This window comes from Marmota monax, unplaced genomic scaffold, assembly GCF_021218885.2.
Source record: "Marmota monax isolate L192 unplaced genomic scaffold, Marmota_monax_Labrador192_F-V1.1 WCK01_AAM20220418_F8-fsc00021, whole genome shotgun sequence".
Classification (NCBI taxonomy): domain Eukaryota; kingdom Metazoa; phylum Chordata; class Mammalia; order Rodentia; family Sciuridae; genus Marmota; species Marmota monax.
Genome location: NW_026695228.1, coordinates 22966980 through 22989977, shown reverse-complemented (window position 1 = coordinate 22989977; position 22998 = coordinate 22966980). Strand labels below are relative to the sequence as shown.

The 22998-nt window shown below is 43.2% G+C and overlaps 1 protein-coding gene and 1 pseudogene across 2 annotated transcripts; both read left to right on the top strand.

Moving 5' to 3' along the window:
• The first annotated feature begins 10886 nt into the window (after positions 1 to 10886).
• On the top strand, positions 10887 to 16967 carry Casp14 (caspase 14). 2 transcript variants are annotated; one of them, XM_046436397.2, is made up of 7 exons: positions 10887 to 11060; positions 12905 to 12974; positions 13741 to 13890; positions 13989 to 14214; positions 14369 to 14485; positions 14633 to 14736; positions 15222 to 16967. In XM_046436397.2, exons 2-7 carry the CDS (start codon positions 12936 to 12938, stop codon positions 15324 to 15326), a joined length of 741 nt encoding a protein of 246 aa, XP_046292353.1. In that variant the 5' UTR covers positions 10887 to 11060; positions 12905 to 12935; the 3' UTR covers positions 15327 to 16967. The 2 variants fall into 2 exon arrangements, with proteins under 2 accessions (XP_046292353.1, XP_058432557.1); XM_058576574.1 differs by having other exon boundaries at positions 13643 to 13890.
• Positions 16968 to 17707: 740 nt separating this feature from the next.
• On the top strand, positions 17708 to 22464 carry LOC124087651 (ribonucleoside-diphosphate reductase subunit M2-like; annotated as a pseudogene).
• Positions 22465 to 22998: the final 534 nt, after the last annotated feature.

The window sequence follows — 22998 nt, the reverse complement described above, 5'->3', positions numbered from 1 at the left end:
TCCACATTCATCCTAAAAAAAGACAAATAGTGCACACACCACACAGCTTCCAAAACACCAGCCAGAGGACCAGGGCCAACCTCCTGGGTACCGTGAAGAGGTCTCATCCCAGCGCATGGCAGGGGCTTGTCCACACCACACAACCAACTCCTGGAGATCCACTGTGCATCTGCTGCCCAGATCATGGATGTTACCCATCTCAGCTAAGACAGAGGAAGTGGAGTTGGAGGGGAAAGAGTATGAATTCAGGAGATATTTGCTGAGTATTTGTCCTCTTAGCCCACAGAAACTCCCCTAAGTGTTTTAGATGTATTAACAACTCTGAAAAGGTGCTCTTTAGAGATAAGGAAACAGAGTCACGAAGAGGTTACATAACGCAAGTCACCAGGGTCAGGAATCCAAGCTGAGAGTTGAATTGCAATGCAAACATCCTTTGCCATTCTGCTCTATCTGCCTCCTACTCAATTTTATGTGCTTGCTGCAGTGAAGATTTCCCACTTGTATCTTCATCTCTTTCCACCTGCATTTCCCCCCACACACACAAACATCAATGGCAAATGAGTAGGAATTGGAACTACACATGGATTCCCAAGAGGCAGAACAGAACAAAAAACATGGCGGTGCAGGGTGGACATACTAGGTCAAAGTCAGAAAGAAGACTGCTACCAACCTGATTTAGCTTCCCCAGAGCAGTTTTGGTCAACTCCCTTATTCTCCTGGGTGTACTTGGCCTCCTCAAGGTGGGCTTGCAGGGTAGCCAAGCCCTTCTTTCACTTCTTTTTCATTGAACTAGCTCTTGATTTATGGACAAGAAAAATAAGAGGACTGAGGAGTCTGGGAGAGTAGCCTCAGAGCCCAGTTGCTCCACTTTTGACACCAACTTAATTTTTCTTAAACCTTCATTTTTCTCTGGAGTTGCACAGTTGTTGGCAGGATTAGTTTTCATGTTTACAATGTTTGAGGAATAGAGAGTGTCTCTTAATCCAGTAGCTTAGGAAAGTAAAAAGTCAAGCAAAGGAATATTTATCCTACCTGAAATGTAGGATTCCGTGTCACTGATTGACAAGCTAAATATATGCATATATATATATATATATATATATATATATATATATATATATAATGGTTTTGTTTTGGAAAGTAACATGTGCAGTAAACATTTGAGATGGTACGTACACCTGTATTGGAATGTCACACTGTACTTTATACACATGCACAGTTATTATGCCAGTTACAAATTAAAAAAACATGTTTTTAAAAAGTAACATGTGTGATATGTATTCCTTGCCTTGATCAACCTCCTGTACTAAGCTGAGTTGCAAGTATACATGCAAATAAAATCAAGATTTTCAACCCACAACAAGTACTACCAGTATTACCATCAGTATTAAACACATTTGGATATTTTACTGTGAGTGAATGTGGCAATAAATGAATGAGGATAAAAAATAAAATGCTCTGAATGGGTGACTGAAAAATTATAGATGCACAGCTGCCCTCCCTGTTGTATCGAAAGCTCAATGACTTGCAAAACTCTGATACCTTCAGAAAGAGAAGGAATGCCTGAAGCACTTGGGCGTCTTCCCAGATTGTGGCCGACAGAATCCTGCCTGTCCAGATGCTGTCTCATCTTGTTGGGCCCTGTGTTGTTTACTCTCCAAGAGAGCTGGGATGCTGGAATGGGGCCAGAAGTCTTTGAGCAACACCACCTTCTTTCATCAGGATGGTGAGGTCTCACTGCTAAGGCTCACAACATAGGCAAAGAGGCCCTCAGAGGTCAAGATCGGGATTCAGATGGAATTATGCACTGGTGAAAAAAAAAAAGGTGAGCATGCAGGCACCTGGCAGAGAAAAGGCTCAGTGACTGCAGAGGTGGAATCATGGATGTGCCCAGGGTGGCATGAGCAATTGGTGCAGGACCATTCTCTGACCATGTGTAAAAGCAGGAAAAATCCACCACGCCTGAGAACTGTTAGGAAAATGGTACCTAGGAAGCACATAGCATCTCTCACTGCGCTGAAAAATAACCAGAGAGAGGGCTGCCTGGGGACCAGAAGATCCCCACCCACCTCTACTTGAGCTATAAGTCAGACTGTCATTGGTTGGGTTTGTTTGTTTGTTTGTTTTTAATGAATAGTATACTTTTATTTTATTTTTAAGGGACAAATAATAATTGCATGTATTTACAGGATACAGTGTGATGTTTTGATATGTGTACAGAGTCGTCCCACAGATACTGAAATCCACGGACGCTCAAGTACCTTCTGTAAAAGGGCATTTTATGTGTATTTAATCTACACACATCCTCTCTTTAGATCCTCTCTAGGTTATTTGGAATGCTTAGTAAAATGTAAATACTATGTAAATATTTACTATACTATGTCATTTAGTAAATAATGAAAAATATCTGTACATGTTAAGTACAGACTTAATATTTTGCAGATATTTTTCAATTAACAGTTGGATGTACTGATGTGAGACCCATGAATACAGAGATCTAGCTGTACATTGTGAAATGATTAAATGAGGCTAAGAATATCCAACACTACATCTTGTCAGCTTCAGTGGTAAGGACACTTCAAATTTACTCTTTTAATAATTTTAAAATATAAAATATGTCATTATTAACTAAAGTCACCATGCTGTGCAATAGTTCACTAAAATATGTTCCTCTTATAACAATGAAACTTTGAGATGTTAGTCCAAGGATAGGAAGTTTCAGGATGTCATTGTTACCTGATTGTGAACAATGCAGTATTAATCCCTTACCAACTGAAACCCAATGTGACATTAAGAGTGATAAGATACCCCACCACCAGTTACACCACGTGGTCTTTAGTGCCTGGCTTTTGTATTTTCAAGACTCATCCACAGTGTAGCATAGATAGGGCTTCATTCTTTTTGTGTCTGGATAATATTCCATTGTACGAACATACAATGTGTTGTTGATCCACTGATGAACATTTGTGTTATTTCCACCTTTTGGCAATCATAAGTAAGAATAAGCAAATCGAAAAATAATAATAGGCGAGTCCATAGGTACATGGAGTATATTAAAGGTTTCCAGTGGCTAGAAAAGGGAGAAAAGGAAGAGACTGCTTTAATGGGTGCAGAGCTTCTATTTGGAATACAGTTGCACTACATCATGAATGTACTTTCATGCTATTGAACTGTACACTTTCAGGTGGTCACTGTGACTAATTTTGTGTTCCATGTGGCCTGGGTCCCACCAACCCAGTCAGGTCTCTAGGAGTGGGGGCTTGCCTTGATATTTTTAAGTTCTCTGGGGGATTCCAGCATACAGCCACCTTGGTGAACTGCTGTTGGAAGGGAAGGAGGAGGTGGCCACGTGGGTTGAGCACCTCCACTTCCCAGGATTTGACTCAAACATCCTGCTGCCTCCTTCAGGGGTTCTCTATCACTTCTCTGGGTCTATTTTCATTTTAAACATGTCACCATCATATTATCTCATGCACTAACTTGTCTACTTATTATTTGTCTCTTCCCCAAAACTGGTCATTCATATTCAGCCCTTCAATACAACTCTTAATACATTCAAATCACCTTGGAGTTTCTCTCTCTCTCTTTCTTTCTCTCTCTCTCTCTTCCAAATACAAGGTTGAGACCCCAGCTTGATCACTTAAATCAGAATCTTTGGAGGAGGGTCCAGGTTTCCAGGTCATTAAGAGTTCCCCAAGTCTATACCCAGAGAACTTAAAATCAGCATACTATAGTGATGCATCAATGTTCATAGCAGCTCAATTTACAATAGCTAAACTGTGGAACCAACCTTGATGCCCTTCCATAGAAGAATAGATCAAGAAACTGTGATATATATATATATATATATATATATATAGAGAGAGAGAGAGAGAGAGAGAGAGAGAGAGAGAGATACACACACGCACTCAGTATTAAAAGAGAATAAAATTATGGCATTTGCAGGTAAATGCATGGGAGTTGGAGAATATCATACTAAGCAAAGTAAGCCAATCCCCAAAAAAACCAAAGACCGAATGTTTTTTCTGATAAGTGGATGCTATCCATAATGTGCGGAGAAGGCATGGGAATAATGGAGGGACTTTGGATTGGGCAAAGGGGTAGGAGGAAAGGGACACGGGAGCAGGAAAGATGGTGGAATGAGAAGGATATCATTACCCTAGGTACATTACATTCATATATGTATGAATGCACAAATGGTGCGACTCTATGTCACATATAACCAGAGACGTAAAAAGTTGTGCTCCATTTGTGTACAAGGAAATGAAATGCACTCTGCTATCATGTATAACTAATTAGAACAAATAAAAATTAAAAGTTAAATAAATAAGTAAAAAAAAAAAGAGCTCCCCAAGTCATTGCCACGTGCAGCCATGGAGGCAGCAGGGATGACCTCATGTCCACAGCTCCAAGACCAGGGTCTGAATCCAAGTCTGCCAAATGGTAAGGTGGTGCCAGGCCACTTTGCAGAGATCATTTCATTTCACCCTCAGGAGTAGGGTGGGGTTTTTCTTTTTTAATTGACATGAAACAGTCATACATATTTATGGAGTACGGTGTGACATTTCAATTCATGCCTACAATGTATAATGATCAGATCAGAGTAATTGCCATCTCCATCACCTCAAACACTGATCATTCTTTTGTGCTGGGAATATTCAGTATTCTGAAATATGTAAGTCATTATTGTCAACTATATTATCCTGCAGTGCTATGGAAATTAAAATTATTCCTTTTTTCAGTTGCACCCCTGTCCCCCTTAACCATCTTCTCTCCATCTCATTCCTGCCACCCTTCCCAGGCTCTGTGGACCTCCGTGCCACTCTCTACTTCTATGAGATCAACTATTTTAACATCTACATGTAAGTGAAAACATGTGGCCTTTGTCTTTCTGGGTCTGACTTATTTCACTTAACATAATGTCCTCGATGCTCCCATATTGTTACAAATAACAAAATTTCATCCTCTTTTATGGCTGAATAATATATGTAAACCGCATTTTCTGTACCCGTCTGTCAGTGGGGACCTAGGATGGTTCCGTAGCTTGGCTATTGTGATTACTAATGCAATGAGCTTGAGAGTGCAGATGTCTCTTTGACCTGCTGCTGGGTGGTGCGATAGCTCTGTTCCTGACGTTCTGAGGAGCTTCCACACCATTTTCCACACCAGCTGTATTAATTTACATTTCCACCCACAGTTTAAGAGTTCCCCTTTCACTCTCTTTTCACCAGACAGAAGTGGGTTTAACACGTGGGGCAATTCCAGCTCAGAAAAGTGACGTGATCTGCCTGCAGCCAAGGCAGAAGGAATATGCAGGTTTGGGGACAACCAGTCCCACTTCTCTGTGCAGGGCCATGTCAGGGGCCTCCTTAGGGATCCCACAGCCCCATCTCAGCACTGGTCACCTTGACCTCCATCTACGGACTATCTGGATACCCTAGGACCACATCACAGAACCTGTTCTCCATCCTAAAATGAAACAATAAAGCACTAAAATACTAAAGTTAGACAACTAACAAATTAATAATAATAAATACAACTAATTAATACTGCTTGTTAATTAGCTAACAGCCACCCCCAGCCCATAGTGACACATCTCCTTCTTGCCATTCAGATTCACATTCCACTAAGATTTCATGGTTTTGGTCTTATGCCGCCCAAGCCCTGTGTTAACTGTTTTCATAATACACTCCTTTCTAAATTTTTTATTAATGTTATTTTTATTTGACACATAATTTTGTGTATTTGTGGGATATAATATAATGTTTTGATATATGTATGTGATATGAAATGATTAGATCAGGTTAAAAATCCATCATCTCTCTTATCTTTTTAATATTGAAAATTAAATATATTAAATATTTACTGTTAGAATTTTGAAATATACAATACATTATTATTACCTATAGTCACCTGCTGTGCAAAAGTCCTCACAAACTTATTCCTCTTGTCTAATTGAAATTGAGTGCAAATGACCATAGCCATTTTGGAAAATAGTATGGAGGGTCCTCAAAAAATTAAAAATGGAACTGCCATGTGCTCCAACCATCCCACTACTGGGTCTATCTCCAAAGGAAATAAAAACGGGTTGTCAAAGAGCTATCTGCATGTAAATATTCAGTTCACTGCAGCACAATTCCCAACAGCCAAGGCATGGGAACAACCTAAGTGTGCATCGATAGATGAGTGGATAAGGAAAATGTGGTATAGGCTGATAGATACAGAGACACAGAGATAAAAACATACACACACAAAGGAATACTACTCGGCCTTTGAAAAGAAGGAATTCGTATCATTTTAAGACAACAGAGATGAATTTGGAGGACATATAAGCTAGGCACAGAAAGACAAACCCCACAGGATCTCTCCTTCATGTGAAATCTGGAAAGGTCAAACTCTTAGAAGTTGAGAGTAGAATTTTCCCAGAGATGGGGGCGGGGGAGGGGATAGGGAAATGTTGGTCAAAAAAAATGCACAATGGGGCTGGGATGTGGCTCAAGCGGTAGCGCGCTCACCTGGCATGCGTGCGGCCCGGGTTCGATCCTCAGCACCACATAAAAAAAAAAAAAAAATGCACAAAGTTCCATGCTACATTCTTGATGAGTTTTGTAGTTTTAAGGAACAGAAGTGTCAATTCCAACAACCCCAGACCTTCATCATCTATGGACATTTATTGAATGTTGTATCATGTTCTGCTGGGAACTAAGCAAACCTGACGTGTGAGGCTCATGCTGTCATCAGCCACCTGTCTTTAGGGAGGAAAGACCCCAAAGCAGCATTCTAAGAGCAGCGTGACTGCCTAGAAGGAGTGCCGGAAGCTGTGGACTTGGCATCCAACCTGGTCCAGGGCAGGTTGAGAGACAGCTCCCTCCAGAACCCTCATTTGACCTGTGATCCAGGAGATATATTGTGTCACCCTCCTGATCAGATTTCCTCAGCGGCATCTCATTGCCTGTGAATTAGGTGACAAATTCATTTCACTTTGCCTGGGACTCTTCTGGCTTTTTAGCACTGAAAGCCCCACATGCCAGAAACCCCTCAGTCCTGGACAAACCAGGATAGTTGGTCATCCTACAGCCCAGCCAATCCCAGACTCCCTGGCATGGCCCCAGGCCCCCTCGTGATCCCACTCCTTCCTGGACTCACCCCTCCCCATCCGGACCCACTTCTCTCCATCTAGATTCATCTCTCACCATCAACCCACCTCTCTTCACCACTGTCCCTCACACTTCGTCCTAGGGCCTCACGGTGGCAGGCATGGAGCCTTGAAGCTTCCAAGATCTCTCCTCCACCTCTGCTCTCGCCCATGCTGGGATCCCCCTGCATGAGCTACCCCCCATATGCCCACCTGGAATACACGTACTCATTCCTCTGATCTCAACTGAAATGCATCTCCCCTGGAAAGCCAGCACATGACCCTGTGGCCCCAAGGCATCTCCCTCCTCGGAGTCTCTATACCAAGCTGTCTTTCTCTGGCTAGCCAAATGTCCAATAATTCTGATTAAGTCATTAAACTAGTAGATTAATTAACTGTTTTTTAGCCCATGGTCACACATAGGTTCTTTCACATTCTGACATTGTGTAAACATGTATCTCAGGGCTTCCTCAACTCTAATTGGTGGGCTAAAGTGGAATTGATGAGAAGCCATTTCTGCCATTCTCCATTGGAGGAAATAACCAGACACCCCAGCACACTCATACCCCCAGCTTTTCCTTCCTTAGCACTTATTGTGTGCCTGGCTCTGAGTGAAAAGCTCAGCCATGTCCCTCACCCAGAGACCAGACTCTCTGGACCCACCTGCCTCCCTACAATGCCTGAGAAGACAGATACCCTTTTCAGTCTGGGACTTCCCAAATCCATGTTCAATGACGCCATATTGGAAACTTGAGATGAGCCATTGTGGGAGCGCTTACACCATGGAAATTGGCAAACACTATAAATAAACATATTTTTTTGCTTTTTATTGTTTGAGGGTTTTTTGTTTGTTGTTGCATTCTGTTTTGTTTTGTTTCATTTTGAGACAATCCAGGTGTTGGACATTTTCTAGCACCATTGCATCCACCTCCCATTTCAAATTTCTTACTCCAAAATCTGATCTTCTCAGATGCCCAGATCCTATAAACATATTTTGAAAAATGAAGTTTCAAAGAGCAACATGGTGGCAGAAACTCAGGTTGGCTAAAATGTTTGACCCCGGGTAAGGGTGGAATGTTGGGTACAATGTATTTCAGAGTTTCTCTGTTTTCACTTCTCTTCCAATGAAAAATGTGTACTTTTCGCACCATTGCAGAATTAAGTGATGTCATGTCTCCCAAATGCTGAAGATGATTCCACACCTTCCCAGGCCTGTTGCTCTATCCCCTTGTGCTATAGTCAGACCCTACCTGGGTGATTATAAGGAGATTCAGAGCGCGTGTTGTGACAAGAAGCTCTGTGTTTCCCTTACACAGCCCAACAGTGCCCCGTGTCTCCCCCTGCACAGAAAACTTATGGAAGGGGTACAGTCTGTAATTAATACATGTTAGGGACAGTGAGATACTTTGCAAGATCTGTGAGTGCTGTTGGTGACAGGAAAAATGGAAAAGGAAAAGGAAGGGAAGGAGAGGATAACATGAGATTGTAATCTCTACAAATATGGAAGTGTGTCCATTTTATTTGCCGATGTTGGCTCAACATCTGACACAACATTGGATAAATATTTGTTGAATAAATTCAGTAAAGGAGAATTTAAATTCAGTGGCAGCGTTACTTGTCATAGAGAAAAACTGGAAACACCTGAAATGTCCATTAGCAGAGAAATGACTAAACAAATTACTGTACATTCAGTCTATGAGATAATGTGAATTTTATAAACCATGAAGTTGCTCATGGTAGATAGACATGATATGTCATATTGCAGATAGAGAGATAGGTATACAGACAGATGGAATGATAGACGACAGATGGATCTCTATCAAACAATGGATAGATGGGTAACGAATGGATAGATTGATAAGTGATAGATTAGATAGACAGGTAGGTAGGTAAGTAAGTAGGTAGGTAGGTAGATAGATAGATATGGTATATCTGTTGTATAAAATTTTACAGAGGGACAATAAGGGTAAATGTCTACGATGGTTTAGGGGAAAATAATGAACAAAGATTAAGAAACACTGCTCTAAAGCAATAGGATTGAAAAGCTACTTGCACGTGCTGAAATGATTGAATTTCACAAGCATAACATTAAGTGGATGAACCAAACACTAAAAAGAATATACTATCTGATTCCATTTATATGATATACCAAAAGCAGGAAGAAATGGTCCATAGCGTCCTTGATTAGGATGATTTTTGGAGGTGGCAGCAACAAGGTAATAGCCAAAAGGAAACCGAAGAAGAAATTCAGGGACACAGGGCTGGTCACTTTGTTTCCCTTGGGCAGGTGCTGGCTGCAGGGATGTATTGAGTTGTGAAACTTCATCAGCATTCGTATACTTTTACACATGTAGGTTTTTCTCCAATGAAAAGTTTTTAAAAGAACACCAACTTATGGAAGGGGTATTGATTCATAAGTGCTAACATGGGAAGATGACGCAGGCATAAAATTAGGTGAGTAAAACGGTATCACAACAAAACTGTAGATGAGCCCACATATAAACTAACAGTTAAATATGCGTAAGTCAATGCAGACGTGGGAACTGAAGGTGGACTCCTTACATTTGTTCCTGGGAAACCTCAAAGCAAATGAAAGAATTGGAGGGACAAAAGTGGTCCAGTTGTGCTGTCTTGTTTGACTATTCCACCCCTAGGAATGGAATAAAAACATGACTTCACATAAAAAGTTGTATATGTATAACACCATCATTCAAATGCCCAAAAGATAGAAACAACCCACATGCCAAGAACAAATGCATGGGTAAACAAAATGAAGTATACCCATGTGACCCAATAGTATTCAGCCATAAAAAAGGAAATGAAGTACTAATATCCGCTATATTGCAGAACCCTGCAGATATTGCGCTATGAAAAAAAGCCAAACACATAGAATAATGATTACAGATTACATACACTGTTATGTCATTCCTAGGAAACATCCAGAACAGGGACATCCATACAGGCAGAAAGTAGATTAGCAGTTGCCTGGGACTGGGATGTATGAAGGAAGTGGAGCCCATAGCTAAGAGTACAGGGTTTTTGTTTTTGTTTTTGTTTTGAGGTGATAAGAATGTTCTAAAACAAACTGTGGTGAGGACACCCTGCACCACTCTGTAAATCTACTAAAGCCATTGGAATGGACACTTTCAGTAGGTGATCTGTAAAGTGTGTGAATTATATCTCATTAAAGCTATTGACATAAAATAAAATGGCGAGAAAGAACAGAGGAGGGAGGCCACGAAGCAGAGGAGACAGGGGCTGAGGTATCAGCTAAGGCAGCTGGACTGGACCCTCCTGGATATGAACGCCAACCGTGCCCGTCAACTGGTTAGGCGATGTGGAACAGTCATTGGATTTCACCACCATGAGCTTCAGTTTCCCCACCTGCAAAATGGAGCAGCAATGCCAATCAACAATGCTCCTGAGGAGTGATGAGATAATAAACAAGTACAGTCAGTGTTGTCTGCCCAGTTCACGGTGGAATGGATGGGTTGTCTTGGTAGAAATGTTGGATGGTAACAAGATGAGCTAAACCTATGGTCGGGTGGAGGGTCTTGTGGCTGGGCTGGCCCAAAAACCACTGGCTAATTTAGATGCTCCATCTCAGCCACCTTAGCCAGGGGGTGTCAGCTAAGCCCTGAGAGCATTCATCCACGGGCGTCTGACTCTATTTCCACACCAAGGCTGTGCCAAGGGTGTGTCCCCTAGTCATGAGGTTTCCCGACTGACAGAAAATTCGCTGGCAATAAAGGGCCAGATGATTGTGCTGCACGAATCACAGGCCTCTCGGGAGAAACCCAGGAAGGCCCCACACCGGTCAGCCCCCTCTCCAAGACTGGCAGTGGACCTGACTCCTTCTTGGTGCCAGCAGCTAGGAGAGTGACAAGACTGAGCCTGGCTTAAGGAGCAACTACTCCTGCAGCTGGTAAGTGACTGGTACCTACCAGCTCCTCCGTCTCTCACACACGGTCTCCCTCTCAGTGCCAGCAGAACTGGAGAGATTGCCACCCATCCATCTAGCCAGGCTTTCTTTCCTTTGTTCTTTTGTTTATAGCTGTTCTCCCTGACACCACCTCTGTACCACACAGCTGGCCCTGGTGGAGACAGAAATAAAGATGTCAGGCTTTCAATCTGGAAACTGACCGACTGATTCATCCATGAGGTTAAGAATTGAAAATACTACTCTTTTATGTTCATGTCACTCTTTGTTCTATTAAAGACAAATTAATATTATTTAATATTGCGTATAAAATGTGTGATCATACACTTGTAAAATTATTTTTCTACCTGTAAATGCCTCTGCAATCTATATATGCGTGACCATAAAGAGATGATTAAAGTGATATTGAACAAATGTTTAAAAAAAGTAAAAATAGGCAGAACTGTGGGAATCTAGAGAAGGGAGCGGCCATGTACAAAAAGTTAATAGAGGTCATAAAACCTGCTTTATTTGGCCCACTGCTGCCAAGCACCTAGCACTCTTCCCAAGTCCTTCCTTTTCAAATGGGAAAAGTGAGTCTCAGAGAGGAGAGCGAGATGGTTAAGGTTTCGCAGCTGGGAAAGACCAAGCTCCTGGGTCTGGTTTATCTGGTTCTAGAGCTGTACTCCTTCTGCTTCCTCCTTCACAACATTCACCTCCTTTTCCTCACAGCACCTGCTGTGTGTGTGTGTGTGTGTGTGTGTGTAGAGAAAAAGAGAGATTTAATGTTCATTTCTGTCATAGATTAAAGCTACAGAAGGGCAAGAAGAATGTCTGTCATGTATAGTGTGTTCCCCGTGCTTAACATACAACAGATACCCAAGAAATATGTGCTGGATAGATGAAAGAGTGTATTGCTGGATAAGTGGCTGGCTGGCTGGACAGATGGGTGGATGGGTGGAAGGATAAATAATGGATGGTGGGTGGATGGATGGATGGTTAGTGGGTAATGGGTGGCAGGTAGGTGAATTGATGACTGGAAGGGTGAGCAGATGGATGGGTGGATGGAAGAGTAAATGAAAAGATGCATGGGTAGACAAGTTGGATGAAGACATGGATAGATAAATAAAAGGATGGGTGCATGAGTGGATAAGGAAGGCATGTCAGACATTATGCCATCCAAATCACGGGGAAAGGGTCTTGACAGGTAAACAAGTTGTCCAGGCTGAGGAAGAAGTATAAAGAAAGTCAAGGCACTGGGGCGCCCAAGAGTATGACAGAAGTCTTTCCTTTCAGCCAATGAGAAAAACAGAGAGGAAAATGGAAACCTTGACAGATGTTCAATCTCAAAACAGAGAGAAGGAGATATACTGACCTCTTCAGATTAGAGACCCACCAAGACAGTTTCAAAATAGTATTCCTCACCTTGATTAAATTCTTATTTTAAACCCAACCTTGAAGCACCTAGTGATTGATGCCTCCCCAGTCAGACATCTCCCGAGTAGAAAAGAGGAGAATATGCTCCTCCATCCAGGACCTACCAAGGAGAAGTCTAGCCCATCACAGGATAAGTATCCTGAAAGACAGACAGGGAAGGTCCAGAGGGATGGCATTTGGGGTGGGATTACAGGTTTTCCAAGGACTCCATGGATAAAAGACTCCACCAGACTGTCACTCTATAGAGGAAATACACCATGGTCTGTCATCTCTTGTCTAGGTCTGACCAGGTACTGAGTCTTCAGCACTGGGGTCCTATTCATTCTCAAAAATCCAGATAGACAAACCAATCTGCCCCCTGATTCCTACTGTCTTCCTTTGGAGACCTTTCACCTATCTTCTCTTGACCCCAGGATCAGCAAGGGTGACGAGAGTTGAACACAGATGGAAGAGGAAATGATCAATCCTCGGCCTTTGGAGGAGGTGAGATGGATTCAACAGGGCGACAGGGAGGGAGGAGAGGAACTCATTGTTTCCTGAAGAGCACAAGAATGAAAAAATAATAATGACTTGGGCTCAGAGCTAGAAGGTTCTTTGTGATCTTCCAGATGACAACAAAAGGACTCTGGGATGGAACCCAAATTGGAGGGAGAGGGAAGAAACGTAGGTATTTCTGTCTCCAAAGATCACATTCTTATCACTATGGTCCTCAGTATCCTGCTTCTCTTCTTAAAAGACCCCAATAGTCTTCCTCACACAGAATCAGGTAGAAGCTCAGAATTAGCTTCAGAAATTCTCAGACCTCTACACTGAGGAAGTCATGAAGGAATGCTCACCACACTCTTGCAAAGGATGGGGACAGAGATAAAGCCACTAATGTGACAACTGGATGGGACCTTAAAAATTCTACTCACACACTTATCTGCATTTGGAAACCAAGGTTCAGAGAAGAGCAGTGACTTATCCAAGGAGTCTTGTTAAGGCAGAGCCAGAACCCAGTTGCACTGACAGATTTGGCAGATAAAAATAAGAGATGTCTGGCTGAATTTGAACTTCATGTCAACAACCAAAAACACTGGAGTATAATTATATCTCAAGCAATATTTGAGATATACTAAACTCTTATTTGTTTTTTTTTTATTTGTCACTAGGCACTGTCTATTTTTCCTGGCAACCCTAACTCTTTTGAATACATCTCCTGCTTCTCCTTGACCTCTTTGCCCTTGATTTTTGTCATCTCTTGGACCAGGAGGCATATGATATGTCAGGCGCCCGTCTGGCCCTGACACTGTGTGTCACCAAAGCCCGAGAAGGTTCAGAAGTAGATATAAGTGCCCTGGAATACATGTTCAAGCAGCTGAGATTTGAGAATACCACGAAGAGAGATCCCACTGCCCAGGTACTGGGCTGCCAACCCCAGGCCAAGAGAGAAGCGGGGTGGACCAGATGGGTGAGCTCTGGGGCCCTATCTGAACCCGTCCATTTCTGTCCCTCCAGCAATTCCAGGAAGAATTGAAAAATTTCCAGGATGTCATAGATAACTGGAAAGAACCCGTCAGCTGCGCCTTTGTGGTGCTCATGGCGCATGGAGAAGAAGGCCTCCTCAAGGGAGAAGATGAGGAGATGGTCAAGCTGGACGACCTCTTTGAGACCTTGAACAACAAGAACTGCCGGGCCTTAAGAGGCAAGCCTAAGGTTTACATCGTGCAGGCCTGTCGAGGAGGTAAGGACAGGTCGAGAACCCAGTGTCCATGTTCGTAGTGCGGCCTCATACCAGGTCCAGAGCCCTAGCTAAGCCTGGCATGTGCTGAACTGTCCTGACTTTCCCCCTTTGCATCTGCCTCTCTGACCTTGACTTCTTCTCTTGGTGTTTTCAGAACACAGAGACCTCGGTGAAACAATAGGTGGAGATGAGATGATGATGGTCACCAAGGATGAGCCTCAAACCATCCCAACTTACACGGATATCCTCCATGTCTACTCCACAGTGGAGGGTAAGCACTCCCAGCTGCCCAGAGTGGCCTCTGCTCCTCCCCTGGCCCTGATCCCTGAGCCTCTCCCCCAGGGCCCACCCTATTCCAGGGTCCCCTGCACTCCCACCCCCAGAGCTTCCCCAAGCCCTCCTCTCTTAAATTCCCCAGGGCACCTCGCCTACAGACATGACGAGGATGGGTCTACCTTCATCCAAACCCTAACAGATGTGTTCTGCAACAGGAAAGGACCCATCCTGCAACTTCTGACGGAGGTAAGTTAGAACAAGATTACCTGGAACCCCCACTCAGGCTGAGCATAGTGTAAGTGGAGGTCGCTGAGCTTCCCCCTGATCTTTCTCCCTTTTCCCCATCTCCAAACCCAACACAGAAGCTAGGATGTCTGTCTTCCAGCAACAAATTTCCCCAGTGCAGGAACTCCCAAAGCCCACAGAATGTGAAATACAGATAAACATTTGTGAACAAACCATTCTTATTTAACCAATATTTGGACAAAGTTTTTCCTTCTAACGGTGATGTGTTTTGTTGCAGATCAGAATGTAGATATAGATATAGAGACATAGCTATACCCATCCATGTAATGATTCCATAGAAACTATGGCATAGGAGGAGACAATGAAGGTCTGCCATCTTGGGACATGGATACCCATCTGCCCTGTTCCCTAACCTCCCCGTAAGCCCATTGCATCGGTTCCCCTAGGGACCCAGCCCCCCAAGCTGATCACACCTGTTGTTGCAGGTGACAAGGCGCATGGCAAAAGCAGAACTGGTTCAGGAAGGAACAGCAAGGAAAGTGAATCCTGAAATCCAAAGCACCCTCCGGAAACGACTCTATCTACAATAAAAGTAGAAAAAGCAGGGAGAAGCTCTCCTTCAGGTGCTCTCTCTCTTCAGAGGCAGCTCTCACCATTCCTTAAAATCTCTTCCCAAGGCTACCTGGTACCCAATCCCTCTTTCATTACACCCCCTCATCCATGTTCTTCTTAGAGCAAGCCAACCTCAACTGAGCACAAGGCATGATGACAACATTAGCATCACCTCTCTCAGGCTGGATTCTCTACTTCTATTAATGCAACCTCTGAGTGCATTCACTTATCCTACTTTCTGTTCTTGTGTTCAGCTGAGATCTTCTTCCTATGAATCATATCCTTGGAAATTTAACTAGATAAAGCTCATATTTTCCACTGGCAAACATTGCTTGCTCACCACCTCCCACCCCAGTGACAATTTAGCTGGCTCCTTCATCTCACCTGGAACTATAATCTCCTCCTCAGTCCACATCCATTCCATCTCCCAGTGATTTACTCATAAACCCTGGGGTTTCTGTAAGCAAAAATTGCTCTTCCCCCTATACCCTGCTTCTGTAGCTAGCAAGTTGGTGTCAAGTTGGCCCCTTTCTCCTAATGTCTGTCCCTATAAGGCACTGAACTCTTCCCAAGGAAATCCACCCATCCATCCTCACAACTCAACTTTCAATCACAGCTGATCCCCTAATGTCATCCTGTTATTTTGCAGAACATATGATACAGGTGGAGAGAAGTTAAGTAATTAGTCAAAAGCCACACCGCAAGACATAAACAGAGTCAAGGCCTGACTTCCAGCCCAGCCTCCTTTCCTTATCTGCCAAGTTTTGATCCATCAAAAATCTTTTCTAATTAGAACTGACAAAAAAAAATTTTTCTTTTCCTACCTTGGTGGTAGTTTTCTGAGAGACTTCTAGAAATTTTCAACAACCACCTGCCCAGGTCACCTCTGTGGAATTTCAGCACTGGGCTGTGCTGTCTTCCAAGTCTTTGGCCCTTGCTGTGGACACATCCGCCATCTTGAAAACTTCTGACTAAAGATGAGTCTTTTCTTCCTGGTCCCTTCTCCAAACATTCCTTGGCTTCCACATCCTCGGACCCCAGGTTGGGGGTTCCGTGTTTATCAATGACTCCTCTCTTCTTGCCCCTTCATATCCTGCCAGCCACCATGCCCAGCCCTGCCTGACTTTGGAACAGCCTACACACGTGCCTCAGCTGCTCTTCCATGCCATCCTCCGAACTCCACCTCCACCCTCTCCTACCTTCATTTTTGCAACCATGGTCCTTCCTTGCCCCTCTGAGCCCATCCTTCCATCTCTCCTCCATACAACCCACAAGAATGATCCCTCTGGAAAGCTCTAGAAGACATGAGACCTATTATTTAGGGACCAAGAGCAAACCCCACATCCTGACTTCTCACAGCTTTGCAATCCCACCTGCCACCAGCACTCCCTCTAAGCTTCTGCTATCCCCATTCCCCCAAGCTAAGGAGCCCTCTCTCTCTCCCCTGGCCCTCTTTCCACTACCTCCCACCCCTATTTATTCCAGAAAGCCATTCCCTATAGTCTTTCTAGTTGATGTTCCCCTCTTACTCAGAATGAAACACTGGAAATTACAATTTCTAGAGGGCAGGAAAGAATCTTTGATTGGAATAATTAGTGTTCAATAAACAGCTGTCAAATCTTGCCAAAAAAAAATGTGTTGGAATCTGCTTTCTGTGTAAGCTGTGAGGCTGAGGTAAAGGTAGTAATGGATTGATTTCTTTCTCTCATTGTCCAGCTGCCTCCTGGGTTGTGTCTATCATGAACAGAATTGGGAGACTCACACCATTACTCACACTGTGTCTCTTACACAAGCAGATATGTTAGGAATTTGTAAAATTACAGACCATGCTTCTGAACTAAATGACTATATTTTACATGACTGTTCCATCTCCAAAATGTTCCCAGGGAGGTATACAGACACAGAACTGTGCCTTGTTGAAACTATAAGGAACCTTGGAAAACAGCTAGTTGCAGGAACACAAATATTTAGCAAATGTATATCACTACTTTCATCCTGGTGCCCATGAGAGTCATGATTAATCAATTACATCTCCTTTCCCACTGAACTAAGATTTAGCCTCAAAGTTTTTCTCCTCTAAGTACCCAGGCAGCTGACACCCATCTATTCACATAGGCGTTTCATTTCTGATGATGAGATATTTTTAAAGGATTTGGGGGGGGGGGGGCATTCTGGTAATCAAACCCAGAGTCTGGAAGCATTTTACCACTGAGCTACATTCCCCAGCCCAGCATGTCATTCATGATCTGGTTGAGTCCCTTACTAAAGAGTGATTCATACAGGGTCATCTTCAGTGGTAGACACAGTGTTCCTCATCTGCGGCACAGCCACAACCATAGCAGCGGTTGGGGCTTTATGCATGGGACTGGCAGAGCAAGTGGCCAAAGCAGAGGTAGGCAAGTGCAGACCCCAGTATATCAAGGACGATGCACATGCCAAGTCCTATGCACCCACTCATGTACCAAGCTGCAGGCTAAACATCCAATAATCTGGAGCCTCTGAATACAAGGCTCAGAACACTATGGCCCACTTGAAAACTCCAGTCTGCAGCCTTTTTTTTTTTTCCCACAAATAAAGCTCTGTTTCCACACAGCTATGCTCATTCATCTGCATGCTGTCTGTGGCTGCTTCTGTCCAACAAGGGAGAGTGAAGTAGTTACAACAGGCAGCCTATGGCCTGCAAAGCTGAAAATATTTTCTATAGGGCCCTAATAAAAAAAAGGTTTGACAACTATCCTTCCAGTAAATTCGAATTGTCCATGAAAACCACAATTAAATAGAACCTCACCCCCATTAGGATGGCTATTACCAAAAACACAGGAGTGCTCTGGGGTCCCAGCTACCACGTTCTCTGCTCTCCACCTCTGCCACCACCACCACCATGCTCTGGATCTGCACACTGCTCACCACCATCATGGGCCAGCAGCAGCTGCACTGTCACCACTGAAGGAATTCAGCTTGGCCAACAGGAGAACAGGACCCGTGTCCTGGCCAGCTCTTCCAGGAGCCCACCAAGCCGAAAACTAAAGTCACTGCCCCCAGCATGAAGGATGAACCACTGCTGAGAAGACCTCACCATCACCATTACCACGACCCATCCTGCCCCCGCGTGGCCATCCTTCCTATTGAATACCATGATATGTGGCAGATGTATAAGAAAGCTGGGCTTCTTTTGGCACAGCCAAGAAGGTGGATCTTCCCAAGGTCTTTTAGCACTGGGAAGCCCTGAAGCCCAAGGAGACAGATTTTTATATCACATTTGCAAGTAATGGCATAGTAAATGAAAAGTTGACAGAAGGATTTAGCCAAGAAGTTCAAATTACAGAAGCCCACCATTGCTATCTATGGCTTCCAAATTGCCATGGCAAACATACATTCTGAAAGGTATAGTCTCCTTCCTGACATTTCCATTAAAGATCCCAAAGAAAGAGAATTTCTCTTCAATACCATTGATGCCTGGTATGAAGAAGAAAGCAGCCTGGGCCTTTCATTGGATGGAGAACAGGTGTAACCTTTGCCTCTATAGAGGGAATCTCTCCTGCTTCTTTTGAATCCATATTCTGGCTCAAGAAACAGGATTGGTGCCTGACCTCACTTTTTCCAATAATCTTATTAGCAGAGGTGAGGGTTTACATGGACTTTGCCAGCATGATGTTCAAACACCTGCTACACCAACAGTGGGAGCAGAAATGGGGAGATGTAGGTCAAAGGGTACAAAGAGGCAGATGCACAGGCAGAGCAAGGCTAGAGGATACACATGAGGGCTGCCCTCCAGGATTTCCTACACACCTAGGGTTTATGCTAAGAAAGAAGATTCCAGGTGATCTTGCCACAATAAAGGGGGGTAACTGTAAGATGATGAATATGTTAATTGGGGTATCTGTGAGATGATGAATATATTAATTATTTCTACTATAGCAACCTTTTTCTATATCTATATGTATATTAAATACTGTTTTACTCCTTAGATATATCCAATAAGTTTTTATCTTCCAGTTTTGCTAAAGTTGGCCAGAGTTGGTCACCACCAAAAACTGTACCTCATCTAATAGTCTCCCCACCACTGAAATCCATGGCTTAGTTCTTCAAAACACCCCTCTTCTGAATAAGAGTTTTCTTTAATCACTCAATAAGGCAGCAGCTGGGGATGTAGCTCAGTAGTAAAGCACTTGAATAGCAAGCATAAGGCCCTGGGTTTGATCCCCAGCAATGAAAAAAGAAAGTAAGGATTTGAAAGTTTAGCCTAGATATTTCTTATTGTGAATCAGGAACATTTTTTCCCCTTTGTGGTACTAGGGAAGGAACCCGAGGCCTCTACATGCTAGGCTAGCATCCACCACTGGTTTATAGGTTTTGCAGGACCTGTACATTGGGTGGAGGAAGAGTCCCTCTTTAAGAAAAATACAAAACACCTGTACAGAATTAGTTCAGCCCCACAAACAAAATGGCCAGGGTTTCTCCCAGGACCTCTCGAGGGTCCTGGAAAGAAAGGGCCTTGCAGCTTATGCTGCATTCGTTTCCCTGAAAACCCACCTCTAACTGCTCTGTTCTCCAAGTCATTCCTGAAATGCAAATCAGGCGTTTAAAAATGTGGATCTGGGCCCGGCTGGCAGAGTGCTTGCCTAGTGTGCATGAGGCCCTGGGTTCCATTTCTAGCACTGGAAATTAAAAAGTTAAAATACACATCTGACCTGCTAAGCATCCTCTTAAAATCTTTCATAATATCCTGTTCTTTGGATAAGAAAAAAAAGTCTTAACTTCTAGGTCCCTACATGTTCCCCTCTTTTTCCCTTCACTTTTTCTGCCCCAGTCACTTTGGCCTTTTCCCCCATCACCCAAATAGGCTCTCTCCCACTTCAGAGCCCTCTACCAAGATCATTCCTCCCAATCATCTTTAGCCATCTTTTTTCCCCTTTGTGGTACTAGGGAAGGAACCCGAGGCCTCACACCTGCTAGGCTAGCATCCACCACTGGGCTGCACACTCAGCCTCCAACCACCTTTTTATCTGTCATATTACAGCTCAAATATCATTTCTTCAGATAAGACCAATGTTTATTTTTTGTTGATTTTTTTCTTCAAAACTAAAACCACACTTTAAAATTATACATTAATTTTATAAAACAAAGTGAATTCAGGGCTGGGGATATAGCTTAGTTGGCAGAGTGCTTGCCTCACATGCACAAGGCCTGGGATCAATCCCCTGCAACACACACACACACACACACACACACACACACACAAGAATTAAAATGGTAAAATATAAAAGTGAATAAAATAAAATTATGTTTTCTGTTATGTGATTATTTAGAATCTGGTTCCTATACTTGATGGTTCCAAGACTAAACTTCTGTTTTCAGAAGCCAGTGGGCTTTGGGGTGTGGGGGTGTCATTTCTTACTGCAGCATAACCTATTCTGTGCTGACTAATACACCACCAGACAAGGTCGAAGTGAAGGAGGCAGTTTAAAAGTGCACATTATAATGGATAAATGGATAAAGAAAATGCAGTGTATACAAAAATTGAGTTTTATTCATCAATAAAGAAGAACAAAACTATGTTATTTGCAGCAAAATGGATGGAACTTGAGAGCATTATGTTAAACAAAATAAAACAAAATCAGAATGTCAAGTGTCATATGTTTTCTGTCATATGTGGAAGCTAGGGAGGAAAAAGGAAAAGAAAGGTGGGAGGGGAATCTCATGAAAATGGAAGGCAGACCAGTAGAGTAAAGGAAAGAGACCAGGGGGAAGAAGGAAGAGAAGGAAAGGGGAAATACTGGGGAATAATATAAACCAAAGTATATTATTATAGCGTGCATGTGCATGTATGACTAGGTAACAACAAATTGCACTATTACATATAATGGTAATGCACCAATGAAAAATATAGAAAAAAAAAACATTTTAAACGTACATATCATAATGAATGGCATGTTAAGGGTTCCTAGCAACCACAGAAGAAATGTACAGAATCCATGAGCTAAAAACAAGCCCACTTTCTATGAGTAATTTCTACTTCCTGGCATTCAAATTTTATCCACTACCAAAGAAGCACAGCCATTTACAAGTGCAGCATGGTCATGTCCTGGGCAACAGTTTATTCAGGGCTATATGAACCAGGCTGTGAGGGGGATTAAGAAAAGACAAACCGACACAAAAGTAGAGAAAAGGCCAGGACCCAGTGGATCAGCCAAACTCTGGTGGAAGAAGACTGACCACCGCAAGCTTGGCACATTTATTACATAGGTTTAAACATCAGAAGGCATTGTGAGAAATCTTCTTCAAGATAAACAGAGCTGAAGCTGAGGATAAAAGAAGCCCAATTAGGGCTTATCAAGCTTGTGCTTATAATTCTCTTTCTCTGGACAGCAGCTGTTTGAACCAACGTTATGAACTAATAAAATTCCTTACTTAGCAAGGAATTTCACTATGAACACGGCATCACCATACAACTGGGCCATCTCCATCTTAGTGTGGCACCTTCACACTAAGAGTTCTCCGGAGGGGTGTTGCCTCTGTCTCTTGGCAGTTCAAAGACCATCATTCATTCACCACTCCCGACACAGCATGAGATGCAAGAAAGACAATGAGATTTCGAGCTTTGGGAACTGATCCACCTGCACTGTGAACACTTGTGTTATCTGAGATTAAAATATTCCATCTGTTTATGAAGTTGTTCTTCCAGGCAATCAATTATAAGCAGTCAATTATAAGCCCCAGCCAATTCATTCAATTAATCCCCCTACTGATGATGCATGTCCTCACCCAGAATCCACACCCAAGACCTCAAGGCAGGATCCCTGCACTCAATCGGCCTCCTATAGCTCCTGACAGTACACAGCAAAAGAGGAGGAAAGGCAAGAAGAGGAGGAGGAGGAAAATGGAACTTGATTCTTTCTGATTTCACCGGCAATATCAAGTCATCTCCTTTCCAACCATTTTTGCCCTCCACAGAGCCACCATCATTGTGTCCCCTACAGTGTACATGCTATCACCAGCTGGTCAGCAACCCCATCTCTGAGACACATGTACAGATGCACCCAGAACCTCCTTTTCCCCCCTCCAAACTGCTACAGCCTGACAGCCTCAACTCTCCCTCTTGTCCCCCAGGCCTAGGTTCATCATCTGATTCCTACAGGAATGATTTATGGTTGTATCCTAACCTTGTGGATGAGGGTAGAGCTCAGTGGTTAGAGCACTTGCCTGGCTTGCACAGGCCCTGGGTTCCCTCCCCAGAGCTGCAAAAATAAATAAATAATAAATCCTGGTGATTCATTCTTGCCTTTTGAGGCCTCTATTACCTGAATTTTGGTTTTGGGGGTTTTGTGGTGGTGGTGGTGGTGGTGGTTTGGTATCAGGGATTGAACTCAGTCACTTGAACACTGAGCCACATCTCCAGTTCTATTTTGTACTTTATTTAGAGACAAGGTCTCACTGAGTTGCTCAGTACCTCGCTTTTGTTGAGACTGGCTTTGAACTCATGATCCTCCTGCCTCAGCCTCCCTAGTGGCTGGGATGACAGGCATGTGCCACCACTCCTGACTCAATTCCTATATTAACTTCTATCTGTTAAAATATCTCAAGTGCTTCTCCAACACAAATGAACCTTGAAAACATTATGTTAACAGAAATAAGCCAGACACAAAGCAG